Source organism: Rosa chinensis, chromosome 7, assembly GCF_002994745.2.
Source record: "Rosa chinensis cultivar Old Blush chromosome 7, RchiOBHm-V2, whole genome shotgun sequence".
Classification (NCBI taxonomy): domain Eukaryota; kingdom Viridiplantae; phylum Streptophyta; class Magnoliopsida; order Rosales; family Rosaceae; genus Rosa; species Rosa chinensis.
Window position 1 is genome coordinate 43,028,344 of NC_037094.1, and position 27,301 is coordinate 43,055,644.

The 27,301-nt window shown below is 39.8% G+C and overlaps 2 protein-coding genes and 1 long non-coding RNA gene across 4 annotated transcripts; 2 read left to right on the forward strand and 1 right to left on the reverse strand.

The window, feature by feature from the left end:
• The first annotated feature begins 7,765 nt into the window (after window positions 1-7,765).
• Window positions 7,766-9,804, forward strand: LOC112180646 (ABC transporter G family member 23). The gene has a single exon (XM_024319206.2). The coding sequence runs from the start codon at window positions 7,795-7,797 to the stop codon at window positions 9,769-9,771; it is 1,977 nt and encodes a 658-aa protein (XP_024174974.1). The 5' UTR covers window positions 7,766-7,794; the 3' UTR covers window positions 9,772-9,804.
• A 100-nt stretch (window positions 9,805-9,904) lies between these two features.
• On the reverse strand, window positions 9,905-12,042 carry LOC112180647 (60S ribosome subunit biogenesis protein NIP7 homolog). 2 transcript variants are annotated; one of them, XM_024319210.2, is made up of 2 exons: window positions 11,865-12,042; window positions 9,905-11,043 (listed from the first exon to the last, which is right to left on the reverse strand). In XM_024319210.2, exon 2 carries the CDS (start codon window positions 10,965-10,967, stop codon window positions 10,404-10,406), a length of 564 nt encoding a protein of 187 aa, XP_024174978.1. In that variant the 5' UTR covers window positions 10,968-11,043; window positions 11,865-12,042; the 3' UTR covers window positions 9,905-10,403. The 2 variants fall into 2 exon arrangements, with proteins under 2 accessions (XP_024174978.1, XP_024174975.1); XM_024319207.2 differs by having other exon boundaries at window positions 9,905-11,053.
• Window positions 12,043-18,007: 5,965 nt separating this feature from the next.
• LOC112177946 lies at window positions 18,008-18,546 on the forward strand. The gene is made up of 3 exons (XR_005803203.1): window positions 18,008-18,176; window positions 18,287-18,364; window positions 18,505-18,546. It is a non-coding gene; the product is annotated as an uncharacterized LOC112177946 (long non-coding RNA).
• Window positions 18,547-27,301: the final 8,755 nt, after the last annotated feature.

Here is a 27,301-nt window from a genome sequence, read left to right on the forward strand (position 1 = left end):
GATTGTAAAGATTATGTACTTGCTTTTGATGCTATTGTAATTTGACATATCTTCAAAGAAGCAAATAGTGTGGCGGATAGACTTGCCCATTTTGCTAGTTTAGGTCATGTTTCTGACCTATCTTTAGGGGAGGCTCCTAATTACTTACAGGATGTCCTCTATGAAGATTTTTGTAATGCTTCTATAAATGCTCGGGGTACAGGTATTACGTCCCCCCACCCCCCCCCCCCCCCCCCACCCCCGATGCATCAATCTATATTAAATAACATGGGCGTGGAGATAAGCCTCCCAAATTGACTGGGTTCCAAATCCCTTTTCAAAAAAATAAATAAATAAATCATCCCACTATATGAATATTATGTCCCCAGATCACTTATTTCTCTAAATCAAATAAAAAATTCAGAGCATTATAAAAAATTCTCCTAGTAGTCATAAAGAAAAATTGACAAGCGTGATTGCAACTTTTTCTTTTACTTTTTTTTTTTTCCCATAAGAAACAAAAATTTATTTCATCAAACTTCACTTACAATTAGTTTCAATTTAAGGAGGGGAGCGATTCTGAAACCTAAACCTAGGTTTCGTGAGCAATGCGGCAGCGTCTCTTGGCTCCGATCTGCAACAGGGCGCTCCGGCTTCGTTTTCCAAACAAAGGAGGACGAGACTTCAATCTCGGGTTAGACGGTGGTCGAGTCTGGTTTTGGTTCTTTCGGGTTGAGTTATGGTGGACGGCTGTGGCCGACATCAGGCTTGCGGGGGAGGCTCTTTTTGCATAATTCCACTCGGAGTGAATCGGCGCCAATCTTTGGGCAGCAGGCGTCCGGCTTCGGGACTTTGAATAGGGTCGTTCTGCTTCAGACTTGAAGCGAGTCGTGTTTTAGTGCAGGCGTCTCTTTTGCCGGCTTAGACCAAAGGCAAGGTCTTTTCCAACTCTCCTGATGGGGGAGGGTCGCTGGCGGCCGCCTAAGCGGTGATGGGCGGAGGCTGCCGCTCGGAAAGGTCAACTCTCGGTCAACTTGGGTGTGGGAGACGATGGGTTGGGCAGTGAGCTTTTGGGCCTTTGCTGATCTGAGCTGCTTTGCAGTCTGGAGAACTGGGCCTGTGGTTCAGTTCCCCTTTTCTTTTACACTTGGGTTGGGCTCGAGTTTGGACTTTTTGCGAGGTGGCATGTCTTGCTCTTTTACCCCGTACTTGTTTCCTACGATGTTGCTATGGCTGGGTTGAGTGTTGCGACTTACACCAAGAGGGTCTTAGGCGTCAAGATGTTCAGACCAGTGGTTCCATCCTAGGATAGTGTAGGGTTAGGGAGTTTTTTAATTCTGTATTTGTTTTCAGCAGTTTGTTTAGGATTTTTTTAGTTTTTTTGGATTTTCTGTTTTGGATTTTAGTACTCTATGAGCTTGCATTGTAATATGAGGGGTGCTTGTACCCTTCATGCTTGACCGAGCGAGGTCGTCATGATTTCTATCAATGGATTAGTCTTCCGTTGCCCTAAAAAGAAAAATAGTTTCAATTTAAGAACATTGAAAGGTCATATAATGAGACTTTTACCAAAATGATATCTTTCAAATATTAAAGGTGCATGTACAAGTAACACCTAAACCATTCTGTCTTAAATAGACACAGGCGAAACAGCAGCCGCACGCATAGACGGCTCCTCCACCCACTTCCACAAATCTCATCTTCTCCTCATTCCCCAATACAAATTTGCAGCACTCTAAAGAGGATGTGAGGCTGTCTTATACATGGCTTAGCCCATCCATTCTCACGCGTCCCATGCTACTGATCACAAAATGCCACAAGGATATGTCTCCCAAGGATATTTCCTAGGAAGTGCTATATTACCCAGTCAAATTGCCCGTGCCTCCTCTCTCCTCTAGCCAATAAATACCATCTTACTGGGTTCTCTTTCTGTGAAGGCAATTGCTTTCTGTTAGAATTGAGATTCAAAAGTTCCTTCAAAACTACCAATGGTCTACCCATGAGGTAGAACTACATGAAACATCAAATAAAATAATATTATGCAATGCATGGATTGCAATGCACTTCTCATGTAAGTGGATCAAAAGATCTTGTTGCCACTATAGAAAATATCGTCAATTCTTGCGACATTACTAGCTAATCAGCAAAATTCTGCTACTTAAACAGGCCGAGAAGGCGAGAACTAGTTCCAAACTTCCAATAAAGCTTATTTTCCCCACACATTTCCTTTAATATCTTTCCCTCATATATGTTTCTAATTTCTGTTATAGCAAACAAGTCATTGGAAAAAAGAATGCATAGAACGGTGGACAAGATATCCACAAACTATAACCAACAAACCAACAAAATGTCAAAGACAACAGCAACCAAGACTCCAAAACTTCAATATATGTTTTGAAGCTGAAGATGATGCGCAGCAGCACCAGAGGTATGCTTTCTCGTCTTCCTTCTACTCATGTAAGGCCCCGTACCTTAAAATCTTTATGAAGTACGTTTTTATCGGTTTTGACTAAAGAGTTGACTTTCTAATTTGTCTGTTACGTCGGAATATTCTTTGAGTACGTCGTGGGTTATGAAAAATTTAGTTCGTGGACACGCAGTTTTTATCGATTGGAGTTTTCACGGGAAAGTTGTGATTTAATGTTTGGAAGGTACTGTTCCTTATTAAAATATTGGTTTCAAAAAAAAAAGAAAAGGAATTAGATTAATAAGAAGAGAGAGAGAGAGAGTGAATCGGGACAGAGCCCGACCTCCCGAACCCTCCCTCTTTCTTTTTCTTCTTCTCCCCGAACCGAACTCTATTTCCGGCCGATCATCCGCAGCCGGACCTTGTTGGACTCGTCCCCGGCCACCGAAGCTTCCTCTCTTCATTCTCTTTCATCTCAAGTACGTGATTTTCGATGGGTAGCTTTGTTTTGAACTAATTTGGGGGAGGATTGCCGATCGGGTTTGTGAACCTTCGGTTGGGTTTTCGATTTCCGGCGGTCTCCGGCCAGAAATCCTTGTGATTTTGGTTCTCTGTGAAGGGTTAAACACATTTCCAACCTTTTTGTAGCTTGATTCGGCCGGAGGAAGTGGTAGTAATGATGAATAGTGGTGATGAACAGTAGCTATCGGGTTTTTCCGATTTTGGGGTGAAATTCTGACCACTTCTGCTTAGTTTTAGCTGTTATTGCAGGTTTAAGGATTGTTGGGTTTGCTGTGGAGATGCGTTTGGGCTAGTTAAGTTGGCCGGAGATGGGGTTTGGTGTGATGGCACATGAAACCACGCGCTGCCACTGGTGGTGGCTTGTTGAATTGTTGTCAGACTAGTTTACTGCGTTGTGTGGTGTTGTTTAATCTTACTTGTTGTTGGGAACCTTCGATTAGCATTGTTTTAGACTTGTGATTAATTGTTTGGTTGGATGTTTTGATGTTATGGTTACAATCTTCTGGGTTAATCCCTTGATAAATTGCCATTAGGCCTAGTGCAGAATTAATCTACTTGGTTGAGAATTTGAAGTTGATATGGAAATTTTTAGAAAAGGAAATTATATTATTTGGTGGATAATTGTGATTAAGGATTTGAAATTGAATTAATTGAGTTATCGAGACAATCCTTGTGAAGGTGAAGATTAGAGAGTTAGCGAGGATGTTGATTTGTTGTTGAACTCTGAATTTGAGAGTCTGAATCATAAATTGAAGAGGGGGAAGTTTAGAGGAATTATCCACAAGCACTATTTCTTTTTCTTTTTCAAGGAAATGAGTTATATTTCTTTAATGATTTCCTTGGTGAGGTTAATTTTATCATGCCCAATTATTACAGGACGTACTGAGCCCTCGAGCGAGGAGGACACGGGCAGGCAGCAGGATTAGCTGCGGGACTCACTTGTGAGTGGATTTTTATTTTGTTTAAATAATGCATGCAGCATGGTATTAAGTTTTCAGTTGGAATATTATTTGAGTAAATGTGACTTTGTGGAAAGTAAAGGATTTAAAAAAGAAAGCAGTTGACAAGGAGGCCAGTTTTGGCGCATGCGTATCTTACCTAGTTGGCAGTCCCTTCTAGGTAATAGTCTGGTTAGCAGTCCCATCTAACCACCGCCTCCTATTCTGGTTGGCAGTCCCTTCCGATGAGTCATCTGGGTGGCAGTCCCTCCCAGATGGCATGAGATGCTTAGGAAGCAGTCCTTCCTAATCATCAAATGAGTTTTCTTGGAAAATGATTGAGTTGGAATTATTATGGAATCTCGCTGCATGTTGGTTTTGTTGAAAAGAGAAATGGGGAAGCATTCCTTTAATTGTTTCAGATTTCGTTTCAGTTTTGTCCACTCACTCTAATGGATTTTATATGTTTTCCCCTGGGCCCTTCGTTTTCAAATGCCCAGATTTCAGATTGGCCGAGATTGCGTCCAGGCACTAGAGACTTTGGAATCAGCGCTTTCGTTTTGTCCGTAGGTTATTACTTAACTACCTTGTATGATATCGGCTTAGTTATTAGTGTTGCTCTGATAACCCTTTTTAATTTGGTGGATGTTTTTGTTTGAATTGATGTTTATTACTGAGGTTGTGATGGAATTTGAACCTTCTGAATGTAACATATACGCTTGAAATCTAAATATGGTATTGTGTGTTTGAGTAGAAGTTAAAGTTTTGATCATGTCCAGGTTTGTGAACTTTTTGGGTAGCCCATATTTAGGGGAGGTTCTGCCAATTTTTCGGTAGGATTTCACTTAATGTGGGCCCCGCAGGCTCGTATCCAGGATTTCAGGGTGTTTCTTGGGTCGGGTCCACTCATCAACAATATCATGGCTTTTGTTTCATTCTAGACAAACCCATCTACGAAATCGACCCAAAGTCACCAATCTTTTGAACTTGCCCATGACAATTGGAGACGCAATTGGAGAGAGACCCGCTCTGATACCATGTTAAAGAGTGACAAACGTGGCCTGTGGCCCACCATTGTACCGATATTGTCCAAACTTAACCACCCGATAGGTGTTGGGTTTTAATCACAAAAGGCCTCGATACAATTGGATAAGAGCCACTCACTTATAAGTTATATTTTATTTGTCACTTTTCCAATGTGGGATCTTTCCCCTCTAACAGAGAATGCCTCCATGTTGTTCCATGAAATGCTTCGCTCCCGTCCTCTGCCGTCTGTTATCCCTTTCACTCAGATACTGGGAAATACTATTAAAATAATTGCTCAATATATGTACAGGAGACTACCTCCATCAAATTCTCATTCTTTAAACTCCCAGCCTTGCCTAGCTGCTAGAAAATAAAATCATTTCTGGCATAGTTGAGTCTGGTCATAGTGCATTGAAGGGATCTGTTTTTACCTTAATAGATTAACGTACAGTTGATGGATGCTATATTCATGGTACACTTCCTTGCAGGTACCAACTCTACAAAGGTTTATTCAAAATCGAAGATCACAACTCCAACAACACCCAGATTTCCACATTACTTCCTCCACATTCCTTGCCTCAACTTTGCATATCACAAGATTAAACACAAGAAATCTTGGTCCAGTCAAATCTGACACAGTCTCTGGCCCTAGGCTGAGATCTGTGTACAGAATGGGTATATATTCCCCAACTAATGGAAATGAGTCAATGTGTCAACAACTTTAGGAATCAGACTTAGGAGTGCAGGCTGGTTCGCATCCTAAACTAGGATTGCAGTACAACTTGAATCCTAATTGAAACTGCAGATTGATTTCAATATCTCTAATGATGCTATGACTTTCTTGAATTACCAAACCATTAACAGAAACTAAAACATCACACACAAACACCAAATCTGTTGAAGCAGTAAAACCCTTAGAAAAGGGAAACAACTGCGGGCATTATGCCGGTAACAAATTCACTAAAGAAATCAGTACATAAAGAACTTACAGACACTCAATCTTCCTAGACCCAATCTAGAAGGCTACTCAATCTTCCTAGACCCAATCTAGAAGGCAGCTCTGTCTCTCCTTTGCTACTGATTCTGAATTATGGATATGAACCTCCTTCGTCAATCTTCATATGGCACAACTCTCCACATAGTCGTCAATCATCTCAAGGCACATAGGCATGCATGCAACACACATGAAGACATACACAGATGGTGTTTAAAGGTATGGTTTTCTGGGTTTGACAATCCTTTGGAAGCTAGACATGGAACAGCTTACCAAAACACTCTCAAAGAAGATTTTTGGCTCGGTGCATTTCTAGAGAGATCTGAGGATAAGGGTTAAGAACAGTGCTCTCTCAATGTGAGTGTATGGCTAGCTGAGTGGGAGAACCTATTTATATGGAAAGACTCGAGCTAGGGCTGACTGGATATGTGTAATAAAGATAACTCACTTGTTTAAGATCATATACATTAAATAAAGCAAGCTTAGAACAAATTGCCAGCTCAGCTTAGACACACAGGACTGAAACGCAAGTCTCATCCTAAGCTAGGATAGATAAGAAACTTCAGTCCTAAAACAGCAAGCAATATGAATGCAATTTATACCTAATGATGAAGTGTAGAGATGAGATGCGTAAGATGCCTTGAAGTAGTTCATACTTATGAAGTCCCCAGAGATGAACAAATCCTAGTTATAATGACTCTTGATTGTTGAGCTAGGAAATGCCAATTCTACAATATTTTGCGCTAACAATCTGGATCCAATCCAGCGGTGCCTTCAAATGGAGCTGAAGCTTCTGGCTTTCATGAACAATCAGGCAATGAGAACCCAGTGCAAAACCCTCTTCAGGTTCCAGGCCAAACTGACCTGAATCAAGCAGAGAATGGCCCAAACCCCAGCACTATGAATTCTTTCAGTTCACTTTTGTTGTGGATATTAGGAGGAGCTTCCTCTGAAGGCCTCAGCTCATTTCTTTCTATGTTCAGAGATGTCCGAGACCAAGGACAGGCTTATGCTGAATCTCACAGGAAAGAAAATCAGGATGGAAGATAGTACTTGGACATTGCTTGGGAGATCTAGGTCCCTTGCTTTAGTTGTAGACCTAAATGTATGTATTTTAAGTAGTACAGCAGAGTCTGGTAGATTAAAGAAAAGTGTATGCGGGATTTACATATATGTATAGAAGTAGTGATATGTAAAGGATATCTGTCATCCTGCTGGTTTATCTCAAGTCGTCTTTTTACTTGAATTGTTACAGATCCCTTTACTGGGATGGCACATAAATGTAATTGCTTTGGCAGAAGTAGTGAATTGTAAACATTGACAAATAGGAACGGTACCTTTGTATATATGTTCAGTACTGCATGCAAAGGCACTGAGCTAATTTTGGGTATTGATAACTGTTTCTGTTCCGATTTAGGGATACATTTTTCTGTTTGTTCTCTCCTAGAATGCAACATTTGCTTTTGTCAGTCTAAATTTAATTTACAACAATGGTTTTCATTGTTTCCCGTAAGTCAGGAAGTGCTTGGGTTACCTTATTTTGAAGAGTGATGCATAAATTTTAACTATAGTTACTCACCAGTAGTATTTAGTAGTTTTCACCAGCAAAAAAAATAAAATAAAATAAAAATTTTAAGCTTCTGCTGTAAGCCACAGCCCAGAATACTGTTTGGACAGGTGTGGAAGTTATTTTAGGTTGATGAAGTCGTCAACCACTCGATTAAAGTCTACACTCCAATGAAATTTTCCATTATTGGTATTTGCAAAACTTTTGCTCAGCTGGTAACCAAACATTACCAACCATGCACCAGCTCAATTAATCACCCTACTAAGTAAGTTGCAAGCTTAACCAAACATAACTCTAATTTCTAATTTGCCTCTTCCTCCATCGATCGTTCACTTTCTGCAGAAACTATATCGATACAGCCATGGCAGCACCTTGCTTTCAAGAACCAAACATGAATGGAGATGACTCGGTGATTCTCTTTTCTACCTCAAACTCCCCTGAACAATATACCACCACCCCTTCCTCTTCTTCCTACCACTCATCACCACCATCACCCCAACATTGCATTAACCCAACTTACAATATCACTGTACATAACCTCTCCTACACTTATGTCCCAAATAGGGGCATACCACTTTCAGTTTCTCAACTGCTGCAAAAGCCTAAGCCTGTTGCCATACTCAAGTCAGTCTCTTTTGTTGCCAAAAGTTGTGAAATACTTGCCATTGTTGGCCCGAGTGGCACTGGAAAATCTACCCTCCTGCGAATAATATCGGGGAGGGTGAAAGATGAAGACTACAATCCCAAAAGTGTCTCCATTAACGATCATCAGATAACTGGTCCTGCTCAGTTGCGCAAAATATGCGGATTTGTTGCACAAGAAGATAATCTGCTTCCCCTACTGACTGTGAAAGAGACTTTGCTGTTCACTGCCAAGTTTCGGCTTAAAGGCATTGATGCAAGAGAGAGGGAAGAGAGGGTGGAGAGTTTAATGCAAGAGCTTGGTCTTCTCCATGTCTCGAATAGCTTTGTGGGAGATGAAGAAAACAGAGGGATATCTGGTGGAGAAAGGAAAAGGGTATCTATAGGTGTCGATATGATTCATGATCCACCTATTTTGCTTCTTGATGAGCCAACTTCAGGCCTAGACAGCACTTCGGCACTTCAAGTTATAGAGCTTCTTTCTATAATGGCCAAATCAAAGCAAAGAACCGTGGTTTTATCAATACACCAACCAAGCTATAGAATTCTTCATCACATCTCCAACTTTTTGATCCTCTCCCATGGTTCTGTTGTCCATAATGGGAGCATTGAATTACTCGAAGAAACTATAGGTAATCTTGGAATGCAAATTCCATTGCAACTCAATGCCCTAGAATTTGCCATGGAAGTTATAAAAACCCTGGAAGATTCATATTCCAAAAGCACTAGTGATCATCACCCTCATGCTACAGAAAACAAAGAACCATACTCCTACCCTTCATTGCCAGAAATAGAAATTGGCAGAGATCAACACGATCAAACCAAAAACATGGGTGACTATTTCTCTAATTTGTATGAGATCATGTTTCTCTGCTCAAGATTTTGGAAAATAATATACAGAACGAAGCAGCTGCTTTTGGCCAGAACACTGCAAGCTCTTGTTGGAGGTTTTGGCTTGGCAAGCGTGTACATGAAAATGAGGAAAGATGAAGAAGGCGTGGCAGAGCGACTAGGCCTCTTTGCTTTCAGTCTAAGTTTTCTACTCTCTTCCACAGTCGAGGCATTACCGATATTCCTTGAAGAGCGGCGAGTTTTAATGAAAGAAGCCTCAAGGGGGGCTTACAAGATCTCCTCTTACATGATTGCTAACACCATTGTCTTCCTACCCTTTTTATTTGCAGTGGCTCTTCTGTTTTCTGTTCCTGTGTATTGGATTGTAGGTCTCAATCCTTCTGTGGCTGCTTTCGCATTTTTCACTTTCGTGGTTTGGCTCATTGTGCTGATGGCTAGTTCTCTAGTGCTCTTTCTCAGCGCAGTCTCTCCCGACTTCATTTCAGGAAACTCGCTTATCTGCACAGTGCTTGGAGCCTTCTTCCTCTTCTCTGGCTACTTCATTCCGAAAGAGAGCATACCAAAATACTGGCTCTTCATGTACTATGTTTCCATTTACAGGTATCCATTGGACACATTGCTGACAAACGAGTATTGGAGTATTAGTAGCGAGTGTTTCTCTTGGCATGCTAATGATCAATTTCCCTCCGAGTGTGTGCTCACTGGCAATGATGTGTTGAAGAGTCGGGGACTTGACAAGGACACCAGGTGGATCAATGTAGGGATCATGTTTGGCTTCTTTGTGTTTTATCGCGTGCTTTGTTGGATCATTCTTTGTCGAAGGGCTTCAAAAACAACAATTTAATCACATAAGATCGATATTGTTCTAAGTTGTACTTTGGGACTGAGAATTTCTTTATACATTACATGTAAATGCCAATCTTTCATTCCATAAGAAAGTAATCATGTAAAATATTAGAATATAAAAGAGTTGAGCAAAACAAAAATGTTCCAAACGTTGTTACACAAATTGTCAGACACCAAGTAGAATTGAAACCAATACAAAAGAAAAAGTCGAACCAAAAGATTTGAGAGTTGAAGAGTACAAAAGAAAATGATATCAAGAATTGAACTCTTGCCGCAAGGGTGAAAGAAACAAGCGGTCGACCAAAGGGAAACTAGAAACCCCCACAAACAGACATTGAAGTTGAAAAAAATAAAAAGGATGCTGAGCTGCAATGAAAATTATAAGTATTCTTAATACAAAACCAGAACTATAATTACTGGCTAAACTTGAAAGGAAATTACTCATCTAGACCGAAAGAAGTTCCTGTTGTACCTACTCATAATCCCCAACAGAAACAAAACTTAAGAAAATCCTCAATTTCCCAAAAAGCTGTTATATCCATCAAAATCTGATAGACCCTCTTACATAAGCTGCAGATATGCATACAATGCAACACATCTACCAAAAGCAGTAAAAAGCTGCCCAATTAATCAAAGCTCATCCTCCATCCTCAAGTACTCTCCAATATCAGCCTGGTGAAGTACCACAATTCCATTGGGGTCCAACTTCCTACAATCCTGGGTAGACTTGGCCGCAATCCCAAAACCCAATGGAATATCTGACATTGAAAACACAACCACCCCATCACCGGGCATAATATTCTCTGTAATCCTACCCAACCCACCTTTCAAAACATGGTTTCCATATAGATATGACATCTCGGAGGTAGGTTTGAGCCAGACCTTGTGTTTAGCATTTGAGGCAACTAAACTCAAACATTGAACAGTTAGATGGAAGCTGCCACCGTGAGTGAACTTACCAATGCAAGTTCCAAGAGAGACTAAATTGACCCGAGCTATGTTTGTTGCACGCTTTACTAGCGAGTCACTGACGTAGTAGACCTTGTTCTTGTTGAGACGAAAGCAGTAGCGACCTGGATTTGGGTCTGGACCTTCATGAGAAGGGTTCTCGACAATGTTTTTGAGGTTGTTGCCAGTGAACTTGAACAGCTTTTCAAACACTGCAGTGGTTTCAGCTTCATCCAAAGGCCTCATCTTGGTCCTTAGAGTTTAGGAGGCTTTGGAGACAAAGATTGGTGAGCCTCTGATTGGCCTTCTACAGTTCTGTATACTGATATTCCCTAGACATAATACCATTGATTAATAATTATATATTTTCACAGTATGCATACAACCACAGAAGAAGAATCACAAAAAAAATCCATAGATGCATTCGTAACTATTGGAGGAAACTTTAAACACTCATGAATGTTATACTCTTTGGCTAAGCTATGCAACAGTTGAGCTACATTGGTGACGTGAAGAAACAAAGAAGACTCAAGAAAGATGATTGCTCAGGATGACTTATCAAATCTCAGTCGGATGCATTATAGCTATTTGAAGGAAATTTCAGCAATCATGCATTTGTATACTTGTAACACTCTTTGTCTGCTTGTTACAAAAAAAAAAAAAAAAATGTAGAACACACATAAAAGACAATTGGCTACAGAATCATAACCCAATTTTTAAATCACAAAGATGGCTGCCAACCATAAAAAACAAAATTCCAATTTTGCAATTAGTTGATCTTGTTATTCTTAGAGTTTGCAACAAAAGTGCTAGTTAGTTGTGATCAGAATACAAAATGAAAGATATGGAAACAGAGTCCGAATTCAGGGAAATCTATGCAAGCAATGAACTTGTGGGATATTAAGCTAAAGACTCATAAAACTCGAATAGCCTACTTGCATACAAACATGAAAGTAACCTAATTGCTAGAATCAGTTTTGGAGTTTGCTTGAACAAAGTTAGATTCAAACAAGCGATATTTGTCTGATATTCTACTTTACCAGTAACTAAAAGTCTGAAATTCCAATTTATAAGACCAGCTACTGTAACAGTGATAACCAAATCAATACAGAAATCTTGAGAGAGAGAGAAAGAAAAGCTTACGAGGAGAGAGAGAGAGAGCTGGAGTCACTGGATCGTCGAGAGAGAGAGAGAAAGAGAGGTCTGATAAGTGGGCGCCTGAGCTCAGTGTGCGACGCCAAGGAAGGAGAGAGTCAGAGATTCTCTCAGAACGGCAACTTCTTCTGAAATAGGGTTTTGGACCTCTTTTGAGTTTTGAGACAAGAGTTTCGACCTTAAACTTTTCAAAACCCTTTTAGAAAAAAAAAATAATAATAATAAAAATAATAATAATAATAACAATAAATAAAAAAATATAAAAAATCCTTATAAGCCGGACGTGCCCAGAGCGCGTAGGCCCCACACCACCTAGGCGCCCGCTCAAAACCTCTTCCGATTTGTTGGTCAGTTTTAGAACACAAGTTCACATGTTCAAGACAATTCACTAGTTCGATACATGGACTCGCCGGCAGGGGCAGATGCAGAAATTTTTGTGAGTGGGGGAAAAAATAAAATAAAATAAATAAATATAAAATGCTACAAAAATAAATAAATATAAAATACTACAATGAATGAAACATAATTTTTCAATCTTTCGACATGGATAATATTGTCAATGAATACATATTCTAACTTCCTAACACATAAACTAACTTTAAATCAATTTATTTCTTGCACATATTTTATTTCTATCTATTTACCATAAAGTACACTTACTATATTTCCTAGCAAAACAAAAAAATGAAAATATAAAATCATCATGCATTAAAAAGAAACCCACTGTTACCTTTGATAGAGCTCAGACTCCTGACCTCTCAAATGAGAGACCAAAGCCTTACCACCCCACCGTATTACAATTTAATGTTAGTGATCATCATGTAGTTCATCAAAAAAAAGAAGTTAAAACTGATTAATTATGAAATCATGCACTGAAACTCTTATAAAGTAGAAATATAAAATTAAGAAGAGAAAGACTTGCAATTTGTAGACAAGTCAAATGGTTGCATAAATTTACATGTGTAAGTTTCCTTAGTTTAATTGCATTGTTGTGACTCTGTAAGGCAGCAAATTACATAATAGTCAAGTCATGGGGCAGCATATATATTCCTCTTCTTCTGGGGGCAAAACCGATGAACATAGTGTGTGTGTGTGTGTGTGTGTGTGTGTGTGTGTGTGTGTATATATATATATATATATATATATACAGATCCTATCCAGAGCGAGGCATCGCTTTGAAATTTCAGAGCGAGGTTAGGGTTTAGGGTCACTTTTCGGTCTCATATCCACATCTCAACCGTTCAGTTTTTAGGTACTAATGTATAGATCATCTCTGCAAAATTTCAACGAAATTGATGGTCTTTAAGGTATCTAACTCGCTTAAACCAATGGACGAACTGAATCTGTCCAACCTGAACCGTACTAGCTTTAAGGCAGTTATCAATGCCTTAACGACCATCAATTTGGCTGAAATTTTGTAGACATGATCTATGCACTAGTACCTAGAAACTGAACGGTTGAGATGTGGATATGCGACCGAAAAGTGACCCTAAACCCTAACCTCGCTCTAAAATTTCAAAGCGATGCCTCGCTCTGGATAGGATCTGTATATATATATATATATATATATATATATATATATATATATATATATGAAGCTGTTGAGCAAATGAAAAAAATTCACTAGGGGCAGCAGCCCCCACTCGTCCCAACGTGCGTCCGCCAGTGCTTGCCGGTAGTTTAGAACTCATCAATCACTAGTTCAAAATTATAACTTCAAGCAGTAAAGTCATGAAGAGGTTTAGAATTCACAAGTTCACAGCTAGGTACGAAAATAAATGGCAAAGAGATCTAACTATTGGAAAACCAGGGTTTACTTACCTCGACTGTTCAAATTGCACAATAAAAAACTAAGGGAAAAGTACAAAAAAAAATATCCGACCTTTGAAGGTCATTTCAAATAAATACCTCATCTATAAAATCTTTCAAATAAATACCTAAGCTATTCTTAAACCTACAGAATCTCAAGGAAAAGACTTTAGTACATTAATGTACCGATACATCAAGTAAACTAGTTCAATACAGAGGTAGACTAGCTTGGTACAAAGGTAGACTAACTCGGTACAAAAGTAGACTAACTCCATGCAGAAGTAGACTAGTCTACCCATGTACTGAGTTAGTCTACCTCTGTATTGAGTTAGTCTACTTGATGTATAGGTACATTAATGTACCGTAACGATCCAGATTTGAGATATTTGAAATTTGAAACTTGGGTTTACAATTTCTGTTTCTTATATGGGTTTTAGAAGTTTAATCCCGACATGCTTTATTGATATGGGAAAAAAGGGTTTGTGGTTAGGGTTTCAATCTGATATGGGTTTTAGAAGTTTTGAAATCTTCTACGTTATAGGTTGCAGAAACATGCTTTAATCCCAACACAACAAAGTACAATATAAAACAATGTTGTTACCCTTTCCAGAAACATGTCTTTTCTATTCTGACTCCTGTTTTTGTCGCATATGATAGATTTAGCTTCTACTTTTTGTGTCATACTTATCGAATCACAAGAATTGTGAACAATAGCCTGCAACTGTATACCACTAATACTTTTTAAAGTACAAATTGTTGTCTGTTTGTGAAGGATTGACCCTTAAAGTAGGAGATTAAAGTAAGGTGGTGCATGTGAAAGTTGTTGGGGATAATGAATGAGGGTTTTAATATTGTTGTAGTTATGGTTTTGATATAGTTGTTGTTGGATGTGGTCCTTGTTTGTCTTGTTTGCCCACTTAGCAGTGTTTTTATAAGTGTCCTATTGTTGGGTAATAACTGACAGGCTATTGTGTTGTTGTTGTTGTTTTTTTTTTTTTCCCATGTAGATGGCCCTGATTACTTCACAATGAAGATATATCATGGGGGTAACATACTTGGAAACAAGTACATTGGTGGGAAGATATCCTTCTATGATTATGTAGACAATGATAGGATGTCGTTGACCGATCTAGATAACATGGTCCAAGGGTTGAACCCAGATTATGCAGGTACTAGGATTGATTATTGGTGGAGTATAGGAACAAAAGATGATGCTTTCACAAAAATAGATTCGGATGCGGATGTGTGCACTATGCTATGTTGTGTACCCGAAGTGAGATTGGTTGTTGTGTACTTAGATCATATTCATGAAGGTGATGAGAGCTTGGGTGAAGATGAAATCTATATATATCCAGCTGGTTTTGATATGTTCAGTCAGTCCGGATCTACTGGAGTTGTGATTGAAGAGCTCCCTGATGAGCCGAGAAAGAAGGCTACATGTGTGATTGAGGAACCAAAGCTGGCTATTTGTGAGACAACAAAACCAAGGTAGCAAGGTATAGTCATCAAAGAACCTAAAGTCTCCATCCCAACTCAAGGCAGCAAAGTGGCTGAAACAGATCCAAAAGATAAGGGTAAAGGAAAGATGTACCCCGAGTCCGGTCTTGTAGCAAAGAGTGTTGATGGTGTAAGTCGTCTAGATGAAGAGATGCTTCAAGATATAGATATTCTAGATTATATGCAATCATTTGGGTTCCACCCTGAACAAGAAGATGAAGTGGATAACAATGAGAGTGATGAGGATGATGAATACATACCCGCTACTGAAGATGATGAATATGATCAGTATGGTGTTGATGACGACGATTGGTTGGAGGAAGCTGATATAGGGTTTGAGGTTAATGACAATGGTGAATGGGTTGGACCAAGTAAAGAAGTTGTTAAGAATGTGGAGATGGAAAGTGGAAAAGAGTTTGAAGATCATACAGATATGTTTGGATCAGCCGAGTCCGATGAAGAGAGATTGTGGCCTGCTTTGAATTCTGATGGTGAAGAGGAAGTACCATTCCCTGAGTTTAATCCAGAAACAGATATGAAGGACCCGGTCTTCAAGAAAGGGATGATATTTGGTAGCACTGCCATTTTGAGAGAGGCTATAAGGGAGAGAGCTATTAGAGATGGTTGGGAGATATATTTTATCAAAAATGACTGGAAAAGGGTGAGGGCTATATGCAAGTCCCAAGACTGTCAATTCGAGCTCTATTCATCTAGGATGCAACATGAGGAATCACTTATGATCAAGACTTATGAGCCACAACACAAGTGCACGAGAGTCTTTGATAACAGCATGCTCAGTGCTAAGTATTGAACTAAGTGTCTCATGGAAAGGATCAAGCTGAATAGTGGCTGGAAGATAGGTATCCATTCTAATCTCTTCATGTTTTTGTTTGGTTACCGTTTGTTGTGTAGTTTTCAAATTTTTTTGACAAGTTTGGCTGCTTCAAGTTGGAAATTATAGTGCCTCCCAATTCCTAATTTTTTGTCTTGTTTCCTTTTTTTTTTTGGTTTTTGCAAATTTTGGTTGGTTGCAGCAAGTTGCAGGTGTTATATGATTTTGCACATTCCTAGGTTCTTATGTGAAAAGCTTGTTTCAATTGTATAATTTTAGAGTGATTAAAACATTCATGTTTGTATTTTTGCTTGTTTTAGAGTAATTAACCAGCTAATGCTTCAGTTTTGGAGTGATTAAGCATTCATGTTTGTATTTTTGCTTGTTTTAGAGTAATTAACCAGCTACTACTTCAGTTTTGGAGTACAGTTTTTTTTGTACTGTTTAAACAAAAATACTTTTTTTGCTTGTTTTGCTTGCTTCAATGGTTGTTGATCCTTGGTTTGGTTTTTTTTTTTTTTTTTTTTTTTTTTCGGTTACAGAATCCTTGGCTCAAACTATGTCTTCAGAAGTTAGAGTAAGGGTCTCCAAGCAGATGGCTTATCTAGTAAAGAAAGCAGTCCTTTTGGTGTTGGAGGGAACCATCATGGAGCAGTATGCCAGACTTCGAAATTATGCGAATAAGCTTAAAAGGGTGGACCCTTCTACAACCGTTGACATAAAATGTGATTTCAGCAAGGGAGATAGCCTTCCAATCTTCAAGAGGATGTATATCTGTCTTGGAGCTCTAAAAAAATGGATTTAAAACTGGATATAGGTCTCTGATTGGGCTAGACGGTTGCCATTTGAGGTCTGCATATGGGGGTCAGCTCTTGACAACTGTTGGCATTGATGCCAACAACACTTCATGGGTGATTGCCTACGCAATGGTAGAGATGGAAAGCAAAGACTCGTGGATTTGGTTCCTAGAGCTTCTGTGCAAAGACCTGAGTATACTTGAGGATGGAGTAAGTTGGACTTTCATCAGTGATAAGCAAAAGGGTTTAATCCCTGCCTTTGAAGAAGTGGTTCCATTGGCCAAGATTAGATTTTGTGTGTGCCATATGTGGACAAATTTTACGAAGCTGTTTCCGAGAAAGGTACTAAAGGATCAAATGTGGAGATGTGCAAAGTCAACTACACTTCCTTACTTTGTAAAGGAAATGGAGGAGATGAAGGCTTTGGATAATGAAGCGTACAAGTGGATGACACGTAAGTTTTCGAGTTTACAAAGTTGCTGATTTTTTTGTTTTTGTTTTTTTTTTTTGCTAAGTTGACCCATATCAAGACTAATGGCTGCTGCTGCTTGTTTTGTAGATAAGGATAGGCCTCCACAGCATTGGTGTAGAGCACACTTCGACACTTGGTCGAACTGTGACATTATGATCAACAACTTATGTGAAAGCTTCAACTCGTTCATTTTTTATGGTAGAGCAAAACCACCAGTGAGTATGTTCGAGGAAATGAGAGTGAAGCTAATGAAGATAAACCTAATAAGAAAGGATAAGATGCAAGCAATGGTGGGAAATCTGTGCCCCAAGCCTAGACAAGTACTAGAAAAGAACAAAATGAAGGCTACTTCATATTGCATTTCTACCGGGAATGGTGGTGACCAAGTGGAGGTGGAGACTTTTGAAGGAACAAAGAGTGTGGTCAACCTTACTGCAAGGACCTGCACATGCCGAATGTGGGACTTAAGTGGTGTTCTATGCAAGCACGTTGTCTCAGCAATATACAACAACAGGGCAGATCCGGAAGACTTTGTTGCAGATTGCTACTTAAAAAAGACGTACCTTAACTTTTACAGCAATTTGATCAAGCCGGTTAACGGAATGGAGATGTGGACTAGGAGTGAAGAACCACCAATTCTGCCTCCACAGTATTTTAGACAGCCTGGACGGCCACGAACAAAGAGGATTAGAGATTTATCGGAGAAGTTGGCTGCACAGGGAACAAAGCTTGGAAGAGTTCAGCGGTCGTTGAAGTGTAGCAATTGTCAAAGAGTTGGCCACAACGTGAAGACATGTCACTGACATCTTCCACCAAAAGATAAGTAAGCTGCAAATGTGAACAAGAAAAGGAAGCTCAACAATGGAGAAGGAAGTTCATCTAAAAAAGCCCAGGTAATTCTTTTTTTTCTGCATATGTTTAGTGTACTTTTTCAAATTATTTTGTTTATGGGGCAGCTTGTTTATGTTTCTGTTTTAAGGTTGATCCCATAATTTTTTTGCAGCCTAAACCTGGAAGAAAGCCACCATTGAGTAAGAATGACTTGAGGAAAAACCATCTAAAAGTGGTAGAATATCAAAGGGTATGAAACATGGATTTTAGCTTGTAAACTTTTTATGTATTTGTTGATGAATAGGTCTGTGATTGGGCTAGTGATGCTTTGCTTTTGATATGAATGTGTTGACAATTATATTCTTGTTTCTGATTTTTTTGTGAGTGTAGAAGAAGATGGCTGCATTGAAGGCATCTAGAAAAGCTACTGCTGCCACCCTTGCTAACTCTACCAAAGATGCTGCTGCCACCACAAAATCTAAGTCCACTAAAGCTGCTGCTGCTACCACATCTACCTCAGCAACCACGAGGCCTTCGACATCAAGTAAAGCATCAAAACGCCAAACTCCAACACCTTCCAGATCATCTCAAAGGATTAGGCAGAATTCCAAGCAAGGGGGAAAGTAGGAGGAAGTTTGGGAAATGATAAGCAAGCCCTAACATTTTTTGTGCAACCTTGGTGTATGCTACCTAGGTTGCTAGCTCTAATTTTTTAGGAGGATGATTACAGCTATTTGAAATGCAAACATTTGAGATGTTTTAAACATTTGGGCTGCTTATTTTGTTGGATTTTAAGAAAGTTTGATGTTGTTATAAGATCAAATGTAGAATTGGTGCTTCAAGTCAATAGCATGTTGTTAAAAATGTAGATTGGTTCATTTGAAGTATATGTTGTTACTTTGATCATTTACAGGTCAAATGTTATTACTTTGATAAGCCATTCTGCAAATACATTATTTTGGGCGGGAGGATACAAGTTTACAAGTATTTAGGTCTTCTTTGGCCGGAAAATGGGGTGCTTAATAGAACTTGGAGCTGTGATAGAGCCAGGGTCAGTTTGGAAAATTCGCCTCCATGTGGGCCCCACCTGTGCTGAGTTGGATCGCCACGTCAGTAGCTAAACAGCTGAAATTAACGGAATCATAACGGATGGACCTTTTGGATGAGAAATGATAGTGTGGGGGTGTTTTTGACGAAATTGAAAGTCAGGGGACTGAATTGATGTTGGTCCCATACCACAGGGTACTAAACAGTATTTAGCCCTTATTTTTTATTAAAACTTTGGTATATACTTTGAGTTCTAATATATATATATATATATTTTAGGCCCCAGCAAGGAACAAGTTTTGGCTCCACTGCTTAGATCCATAATTACGCATGTTCGAAGAAATTGCGGTTTGAAGTCTACCACAGATGAGCCTACAAGCATTTCTCAGGATAATGCTACTTGCATTGAACAAATGAAGCAAGGCTGCATCAAAGGCAACAACACTAAGCATATATTGCTCAAATTCTTTGATAATCAGCAACAACAGACTCTCCTCAAGATCAAAGTGAACCAGGTTCGATATGAGGACAACGTGGCAGGCTTGTTCACTAAGTCATTACCTAAATCCACTTTCGAGAAACATGTTACTAGCATTGGTTTGCGGAAGTTATCCGAACTCTCAGGATCATACTCATCAGGGGGATATGCAGACATTAGGGGGAGATGTCTACATATATAGTCTCGAAATGTGAACGGTGTGATGTACTCTTTTTCTCCTTTGACTGAGGTTATTTTTGTCCCACTGGGTTTTTGTTACTCAGCAAGGTTTTTGATGAGACAACGAGAAGGGCACCGACATTTGGGCGACACAAGGGAGAGTATTTAAGGACACCTAGATTATGTGTCTGGCTCAAACTCTAGTAACTTGTTTAAGTTGTAATAGGGTTGATTCTATTAGATATCTACAAGATGTTTCATTCAATATAAGATTACTTGTAATCCTCTATATAAAGAGCCTCTATTATCAATGGAATACATAATTCATTCTCCCAAATTCTCTTTGTTGTTCCCTACATCTCTTTTCCTAAAACAAGTAGCCAAAATGACTTTTTAGCTACTGTGGCTAAAAAGATGCTCTTACACTACTTGAAGAATAACTAGACTTAAGCTACAATGAAAAGGTAATTAAAAGTAAATCTCAAAGTAAATGTAAAAATATATATATCCTTAAAATATCTTAAATAATGAATTATCAAAGATTATGAATCTATATTAAATGACATGATAATGCATTTGATGTTATCCCATATGCTCCAGCATCAAGCTCCCTGGTTGGAAAGAATTTGCCTGAGCCATTGTTGATTAAAGCAAATCCTGACAAAGTTATGAATTACTTCAGATATTTTCTTGAGCCTCTAACTTGCAGTTGAATTCTTTCTTTCCAAATAAATAGATATTTAGAATTTTGTTTAATCTTGCCTCCAAAAATTTTCTTGAGCTTGAGTTTCCATTTTGGGAAATATTTTCTCTCTCTTCGGTCTCAAGCTTGGTTTCGCCTCTCCACTTCGCCGACGTCGTTCTCCCTCATTCGGCCGCCTCTAGACGCGATTCAAAGTGGTTTCTCTTCACCTCATCCTCCTCTACACATCTGTGGAAGCCATAGAGCGTGGTCGAGCTGTAGTGGGCACTGCAAGGCCGAGAAGAAGCTGCGGTGGAGCTGAAATTGCTTTGATCGGAGTCGGCGATTCTGGCCACCTTTGCAAGTGATTCTTGGGGGCTTTTGTAGCCCAGAGGACGTAGAAGCTTTCTCCTAGGGTGGCTTGCTTCGATTCAACTTGTGGAGATCGAATTTTGGAGTTTGGGATTATAGGGTTCATCGGAATTCAAAGCTTTCGAGGTAAATTCGGGCCAAATGGCTTTGATACAGACTTTGTGCCAGTTATGAATGTTGTAATTGGAGTTGAGATGAAGAACTTTTGTGTTGGGAGTTTTGCCAAATTCTGACTTTGGGCCAGCGCCGGCGCCGCCACCGTGGCGGTGTTTTCCGGCAGGTTCCGGCCACCACTGGGGTAGTTTCTGCTCCTCATTATGATCTACTCATCGATATAAGCGTTTCGATATGTAGATTGTAATTTTTGGAGATTCTATGAGCATGTTAGGGGCTTTACAGTTTCGGACTGTTCGATTATTCGATCCTTGAGGATTCGAGTGTTCGATCGACTTGTGGATTTGACATATCGATCGTAGAAGTATTCCGGAGACTGTGGGTAGTCTAAGTTGTGGTTTTGCCTCGATTGGCGTCACTTTAGGGATTTTAGTTCAAAACGGGGGTTTCAAACTTTAATCACTTTGTGATTCGTGCACTGAATCAAGACCCTATGTGTTCAGGTGCTTGTTGACTTGTTGATCGGATTGCGGTGATTGTGCTTGTTTTGGTTAGCATGTGAAGACGCAGCGGGAATTTCGAGGTGATTAAATCTCACGATATTCGTTATGAGCATAATTACCATATGGTCTTGGAGTTATTAGGTTAACTATGACTATAGTTGGTATTAGTGACATTCCTGAGTGGATGACTACGTGTGTGTGTGTGTGTGTATATATATATATATATAAATATATGTGAAATATATATTGGTGGTTTCGTTGTGATGTGAGCAATATTTGAAATGAGTTCATTATTGCTTGAGAATGGTGAAATTGTGTATTGAGCTGTGATTGTGTTGAGATACCATAGGTCTAATATGACCGTCTTAATTGAGATTTAAGATATGGTAAAACTTGTGTAGGAATATCTGTGTGATGAATCGATGACATTAGTGTGATGAATCCTTGTGTGATGACCGGTGAAATCTGTGTGATGAGTTGGAATTACTATATGTGTGATGACCGGCGAAATCTGTGTGATGATCGCTATCTGTGTGATGACCGATGAAATCTGTGTGATGATCGCTATCTGTGTGATGACTGGCGAAATCTGTGTCATGATTAGTAGAACGATGACTATCTGTGTGATGACCTGTGAAATATGTGAGATGAGTTGGAATTGTTATCTGTGTGATGATTGGCGAAATCTATGTGATGATTATTAGAACGATGACTATCTGTGTGATGACCTGTGAAATCTGTGTGATGAGTTGGAATTGCTATCTGCATGATGACCGGTGAAATCTGTGTGATGATCAGTGTGATGACTGCTCGGTAGCAGAGTTGAATTGTTATTAAGTTAACAAAGATCGAGAGGACTATTGTGATGGTCGGAGCTACCTACGAATGCCAGAGTGTGGGGTTATGATAATTGCTATGACTTAAATTGCTTGTCTTAATGTGACCTCCTGAACTAAAACTGTACGCAAGGGTTACTATGAATTGTTTTGCTTGTTTTGGAATTGTGATTGCCTTGTTTTCTTCTTGATTTCATTGATTGATCTTAAAAGCTATAGTGATGACGATTGTGCTCTGTGTGAGGATAGGAATGTGATTCGTTGTTTTCACCTTTGATGTCATGTTGATAACAAAAGCTTCCGATAGGAAGGAAATGAGTGTGATCTTTGTGACTCGCCGTTGTGCGTCAAAGGATTTCCAAACAATATTTGAGGAGGTTTTGTTTGACTGGAATTTGTGTAATTGAATGCTAGGTTGAGAATCTGAGCAAGTGATTTTAGTCACGAGTTTACCTACGTAAGCATGAGATAGAAGATTATGAAACAGATGGTTGTAGTTGTGAGTTATGTGCTTATCGTGGTTAGGTTAAGGTGACTTAAGAATGTGTTTCTGTTTTGTGGTTTTGAGTTTACTCATACGCGCTTGCAAAAGCTTACCGGGTTTGTTGTGTGGCAACCCGGTGCACCATTCAAACGGTGTAGGGGTTAATCCTGCAGGTAAGGGTAATCGTGGCTGAACCTGAGTTGGCGTGCTGGCAGCATTACGGTAGGAATCCAATTTTATGACTTTACCGTTATAAAGACTTCCGCTTGTAGTGAGCTCTGAGGAGCATTTATGTTTTATTTTGTTGTTGAAAATTTAATTTGTAAGCTTGTGTAATATATAACTCTGTGGAGTGAGTGCATTTTAACTTTGAGGTTTCAGGGCATTAATATGTGCTTGGTTTAAAGGGAAAAAATTTACAGGTATTTTGTATTGATGACTGAACGATCACTCATATATAATTATGGGAGTGTATATCGATTTTTATTTGTGTTAAAAATTAGGGGGTGTGATAGTTTGGTATCAGAGCGTAAGGTACATATTTGGTGATAATTAGTACTACTCGAGTGATGGCCCGTCTGCAGCGGATCCCTATCATATAGTCATTGGGTATGTAGTGAGCGTTAGGATGTGAGTCGTCAGGGTAGTGTCGGCTCAGGGGATGAAGTGTAGGAGCTAGATGTAGCTTCTTTGAGTTAAAGACTTTTGAGGAATGATTACCTTTAGATTTAACTCTGGTTGACGTAGGGGATGGAATTGTATCCTCTGACGTAGGGTTGTGGTTGATTGAGTCATAGCGTTGACTTCTACTTGTCTTTGAGAGTTATACAGGTATTAACCACATGTTGCTATGCTTGTTAGGTGATGGATTCACAAGGAGGCAGAGCTAGGGATCGAGGTAGACCCAGAGGCAGGGGTAAAGCTCGAGGTAGGGGCAGGATTCCTCCTCATGTTGAGGAGTTGTTTGAGAATGATGTCGAGGCATCGAATGTTGAGCTGCCTGTTCCACCTGTTGTTGGTGTTATGGATCCCATTCGTTTGTCGAAGTTGGCAAAGGAGATTTCGAGGCTGGGAGGAGTCTCATTCTAGGGAGGTACGGATCACATGTTGGCAGATCAATAGATCGAGAACATGAAGACCTACTTCTAGATGGTCGTCTGCGACGACATTGAGAAGAGAAGATTGCAGCGTTTATGCTCCAAGGCGATGTACGGGTATGGTGGAGCGGCGCGCAGAGAGTTATGGATGTGTCCACTATGACCTGGGATGGTTTTGTGAAACTGTTCAGGAAGAAGTACTTTCCGCCTTCAGTGAGGGAGCATTTGGAAATGGAATTCATCTCGTTAGTCCAATGGACTAAGAGTGTGAGGGAGTATGAGGCTGAGTTCTCAAGGTTGTATCAGTTTGTCAGACAAATGGATGCTGAGAGTCTGGCTATGAAGTTTCAGTAGCTATTGAACGCTTCGATCCTGCGCAATGTCGCTGTTCTGGAACTAAAGACGGTGGAGCTCATTTTCGCTAAGGCTATGGCCATTGAGCAAGAGAACCTGACTTTCCAGGAATAAGAATCGGCTGAGAGGGACTCCCAAAGGAAGGGAAAGGCAACTGCTGAGAGCAGTGAGGGAAATGACAATCAGGGTGGGTCTTGGAAGAGGTAGAGGACTCATCAGCAGGAGCCAGGTAGAGTGGTAGTTGCACCTTCTGGGGTTGCACCTGTCGAGCAGGTGGCACCCTTAACATGTTATAACTGCAAGGAAGTGGGCCATATGGCAAGTCAGTGTTTGAAGCCGAGACCTAGGACATGTTATAATTGCGGGCAGGTAGGGCATGTGGCCAATGAGTGTACCCGGCCTCAGGGTATGAGACAGAGGAATCAGCAGAGGCAACAACCTCAGGGACATGCGAGGGTGTTCGCTGTTGGTCAGTAGAATGCAAGGGTGCAAGGTACCTTATCTGCTTGGAATTATCTTGTGTAGATGAAGTGTGATTTTAGCATGTCTTATCTCTTTGTGATTGTGTGCTGATGGGTTTTGCCTGATGTCTAAAGTTAGACCATTGTGTGTGGCGTCCTTTTGTGGAGTGATTATTGAGCATTGTGTATTGTGTGTTGCATATTTCACTTTCGTGGTAGTTGAAATTCTTTGCAACCCTCTCTGTGTGTGCGATATCATGTGATGATTTATGTGTGTGTTATTCTGTAGTGCCCTAGAAATTCGTTATTATTTTCTGAGGATTTTCCGGAATTTAATTAATGATTATTGGACGATTTCGTGGCTCGTGGATGGAGCGGAAGCGTTTCGGACGAATTGTTATTCGAAAAGTATGGTTTTAGGGGGGGGGTGCGAAGGTTGACTTTTTATACGTTTGGATTCTCCACAAACTTCCTTCACAAAAGTCGTAGAGAGCATCGATACGAGTTCGTGGATATGCGAAACACGAAAATCGGAGTTCGTATGAAAAAGTTATGAACTTTTGAAAATTTGGAAAGTACTATATATAGGGGTTTCCGTTTTCGGAAATTTCCATTTTTATTTTTGGAAGTTTCCAAAACCGGAAAGTCAGAAATTCTCCGTTCTCTCTCCTCACCCGCGACTGACCCGACCTGGACCGGCAATTCCGACCCTACCGGCGTTCCTTTTTCCGGCGACCTCTACTGGTGAAACCTGCACAGATATCTTTGCCTCCACCTTGCGGTCCTCTCTACAGCGGCCTCTAGTGACGATTCTCACCCACGGCGGCGCTGCAAGGCGGTGATTTTGAGTGCAGTCAGACCCGATCAGAATTCGCAGCTCACGCGACTGCATGGCTTCAAGCTTCCTGTTTTGGGTTCGTGGGAGCTTCCTCAAGCAATCCATGGTGTTTGTTTTGATCGATTCACGTTGGAATCGGATTAACTCAAGGTGAACCGTTCTCGGCGGCTTGTGGAGGCGATAGGCAGCGATCTAGGCCGAGTTGGCTTGAACCCCAGGTATTAAAATTGATCTATTTGGTGTTCTTGACATTTTGGACGGTTGGATTAATCTAGTTTTGAGTTTTGGCCGATGGTGATTGTGGTGGTTGTACCACAGACTGTGGCGGCGTTCTGGCAGTCTTCCGCCATATAATGGATAGTTTCTGGTTTTATATATCATCTACTCGTCGATACAAGCGTTTCGATATATAATACGTAATTTTTGGAGATCGTATGAATATGTTGTGATTTTTACGGTTTCGGACTGTTCGATGATTCGATCTGTGAGGATTTGAGCATCTGATCGACTTGTGATTTTGACATATCGATCGTAGAAGTATTCCAGAGACATTGGGTGGTCTTGGATGTGGTTTCGCCTCGATTGGCGTCACTTTGGGGATTTTAGTTCAAAATAGGGGTTTCGGATTTAAATCGTTTGTGAACTGTTACTAAGTTGAGACCGTATGTGATTAGGTACTTGACGAAGTATTCTTGGACAGTTATTTTGTGGTTTGGCTACTTTGTTCTATATTGAAGACGCAGCGGGAATTTCGAGGTGAGTAAATCTCACGATATTCGTTATGAGCCTAATTACCATATTGTCTTGGAGTTATGGAGTTAACTATGACTATAGTTGGTATTAATGGCATTCCTGAGTGGATGACTACAATATATATATATATATATATATATATATATATATATATATGATTGAGAGAGAGAGAGAGAGAGAGAGAGAGAGAGAGAGAGAGAGAGAGAAATAAAAAGTGAGGGGTATAATAGTCATTTTAGGACCTGTTGTGTGAGAATTATAAAGAATAAGGACTAAACTGTTTAATTTAAAAAATTTGGACTAAACTGTTTTTCATGCAAAAATATGAGGAGTAACAAGTATTTAATCCATATATATATATATATATATATATATATATATACAACAAAGCCACCAATATATATATATATATATATATATATATATATATATATATTGGTGGCTTTGTTGTGATGTGAACAATATTTGACATGAGTTCATTATTGCTCGAAAATGGTGAAATTGTGTATTGAGTTGTGATTGTAGAATATCATGTGTTGAGATACCATGGGTCTAATATGACCATCTTGATTGAGATTTAAGATATGGTAAAACTTGTGTAGGGATATCTGTGTTATGAATCGATGACATCAGCGTGATGAATCTTTGTGATGATTGTCATGTAAAGATTGTGTAGGAATGTGTGGGTGATAAATCGATGCAATCTGTGTGATGATCGCTATCTATGTGATGACCGTCGAAACCTGTGTGATGTTCGCTATCTGTGTGAGGACCGGCGAATTCTGTGTGATGACTGGCGAAATCTGTGTGATAATCAGTTTGATGATCGCTATCTGTATGATGACTGGCGAAATCTGTGTGAAAATCAGTTGGATGATCGCTATCTATGTGATGATCGGTGAATCTGTGTGATGATCAGTAGGATGATGATTATTTGTGTGATGATCAGTGTGATGACTGCTCTGTAGAGGAGTTGAATTGTTATTAA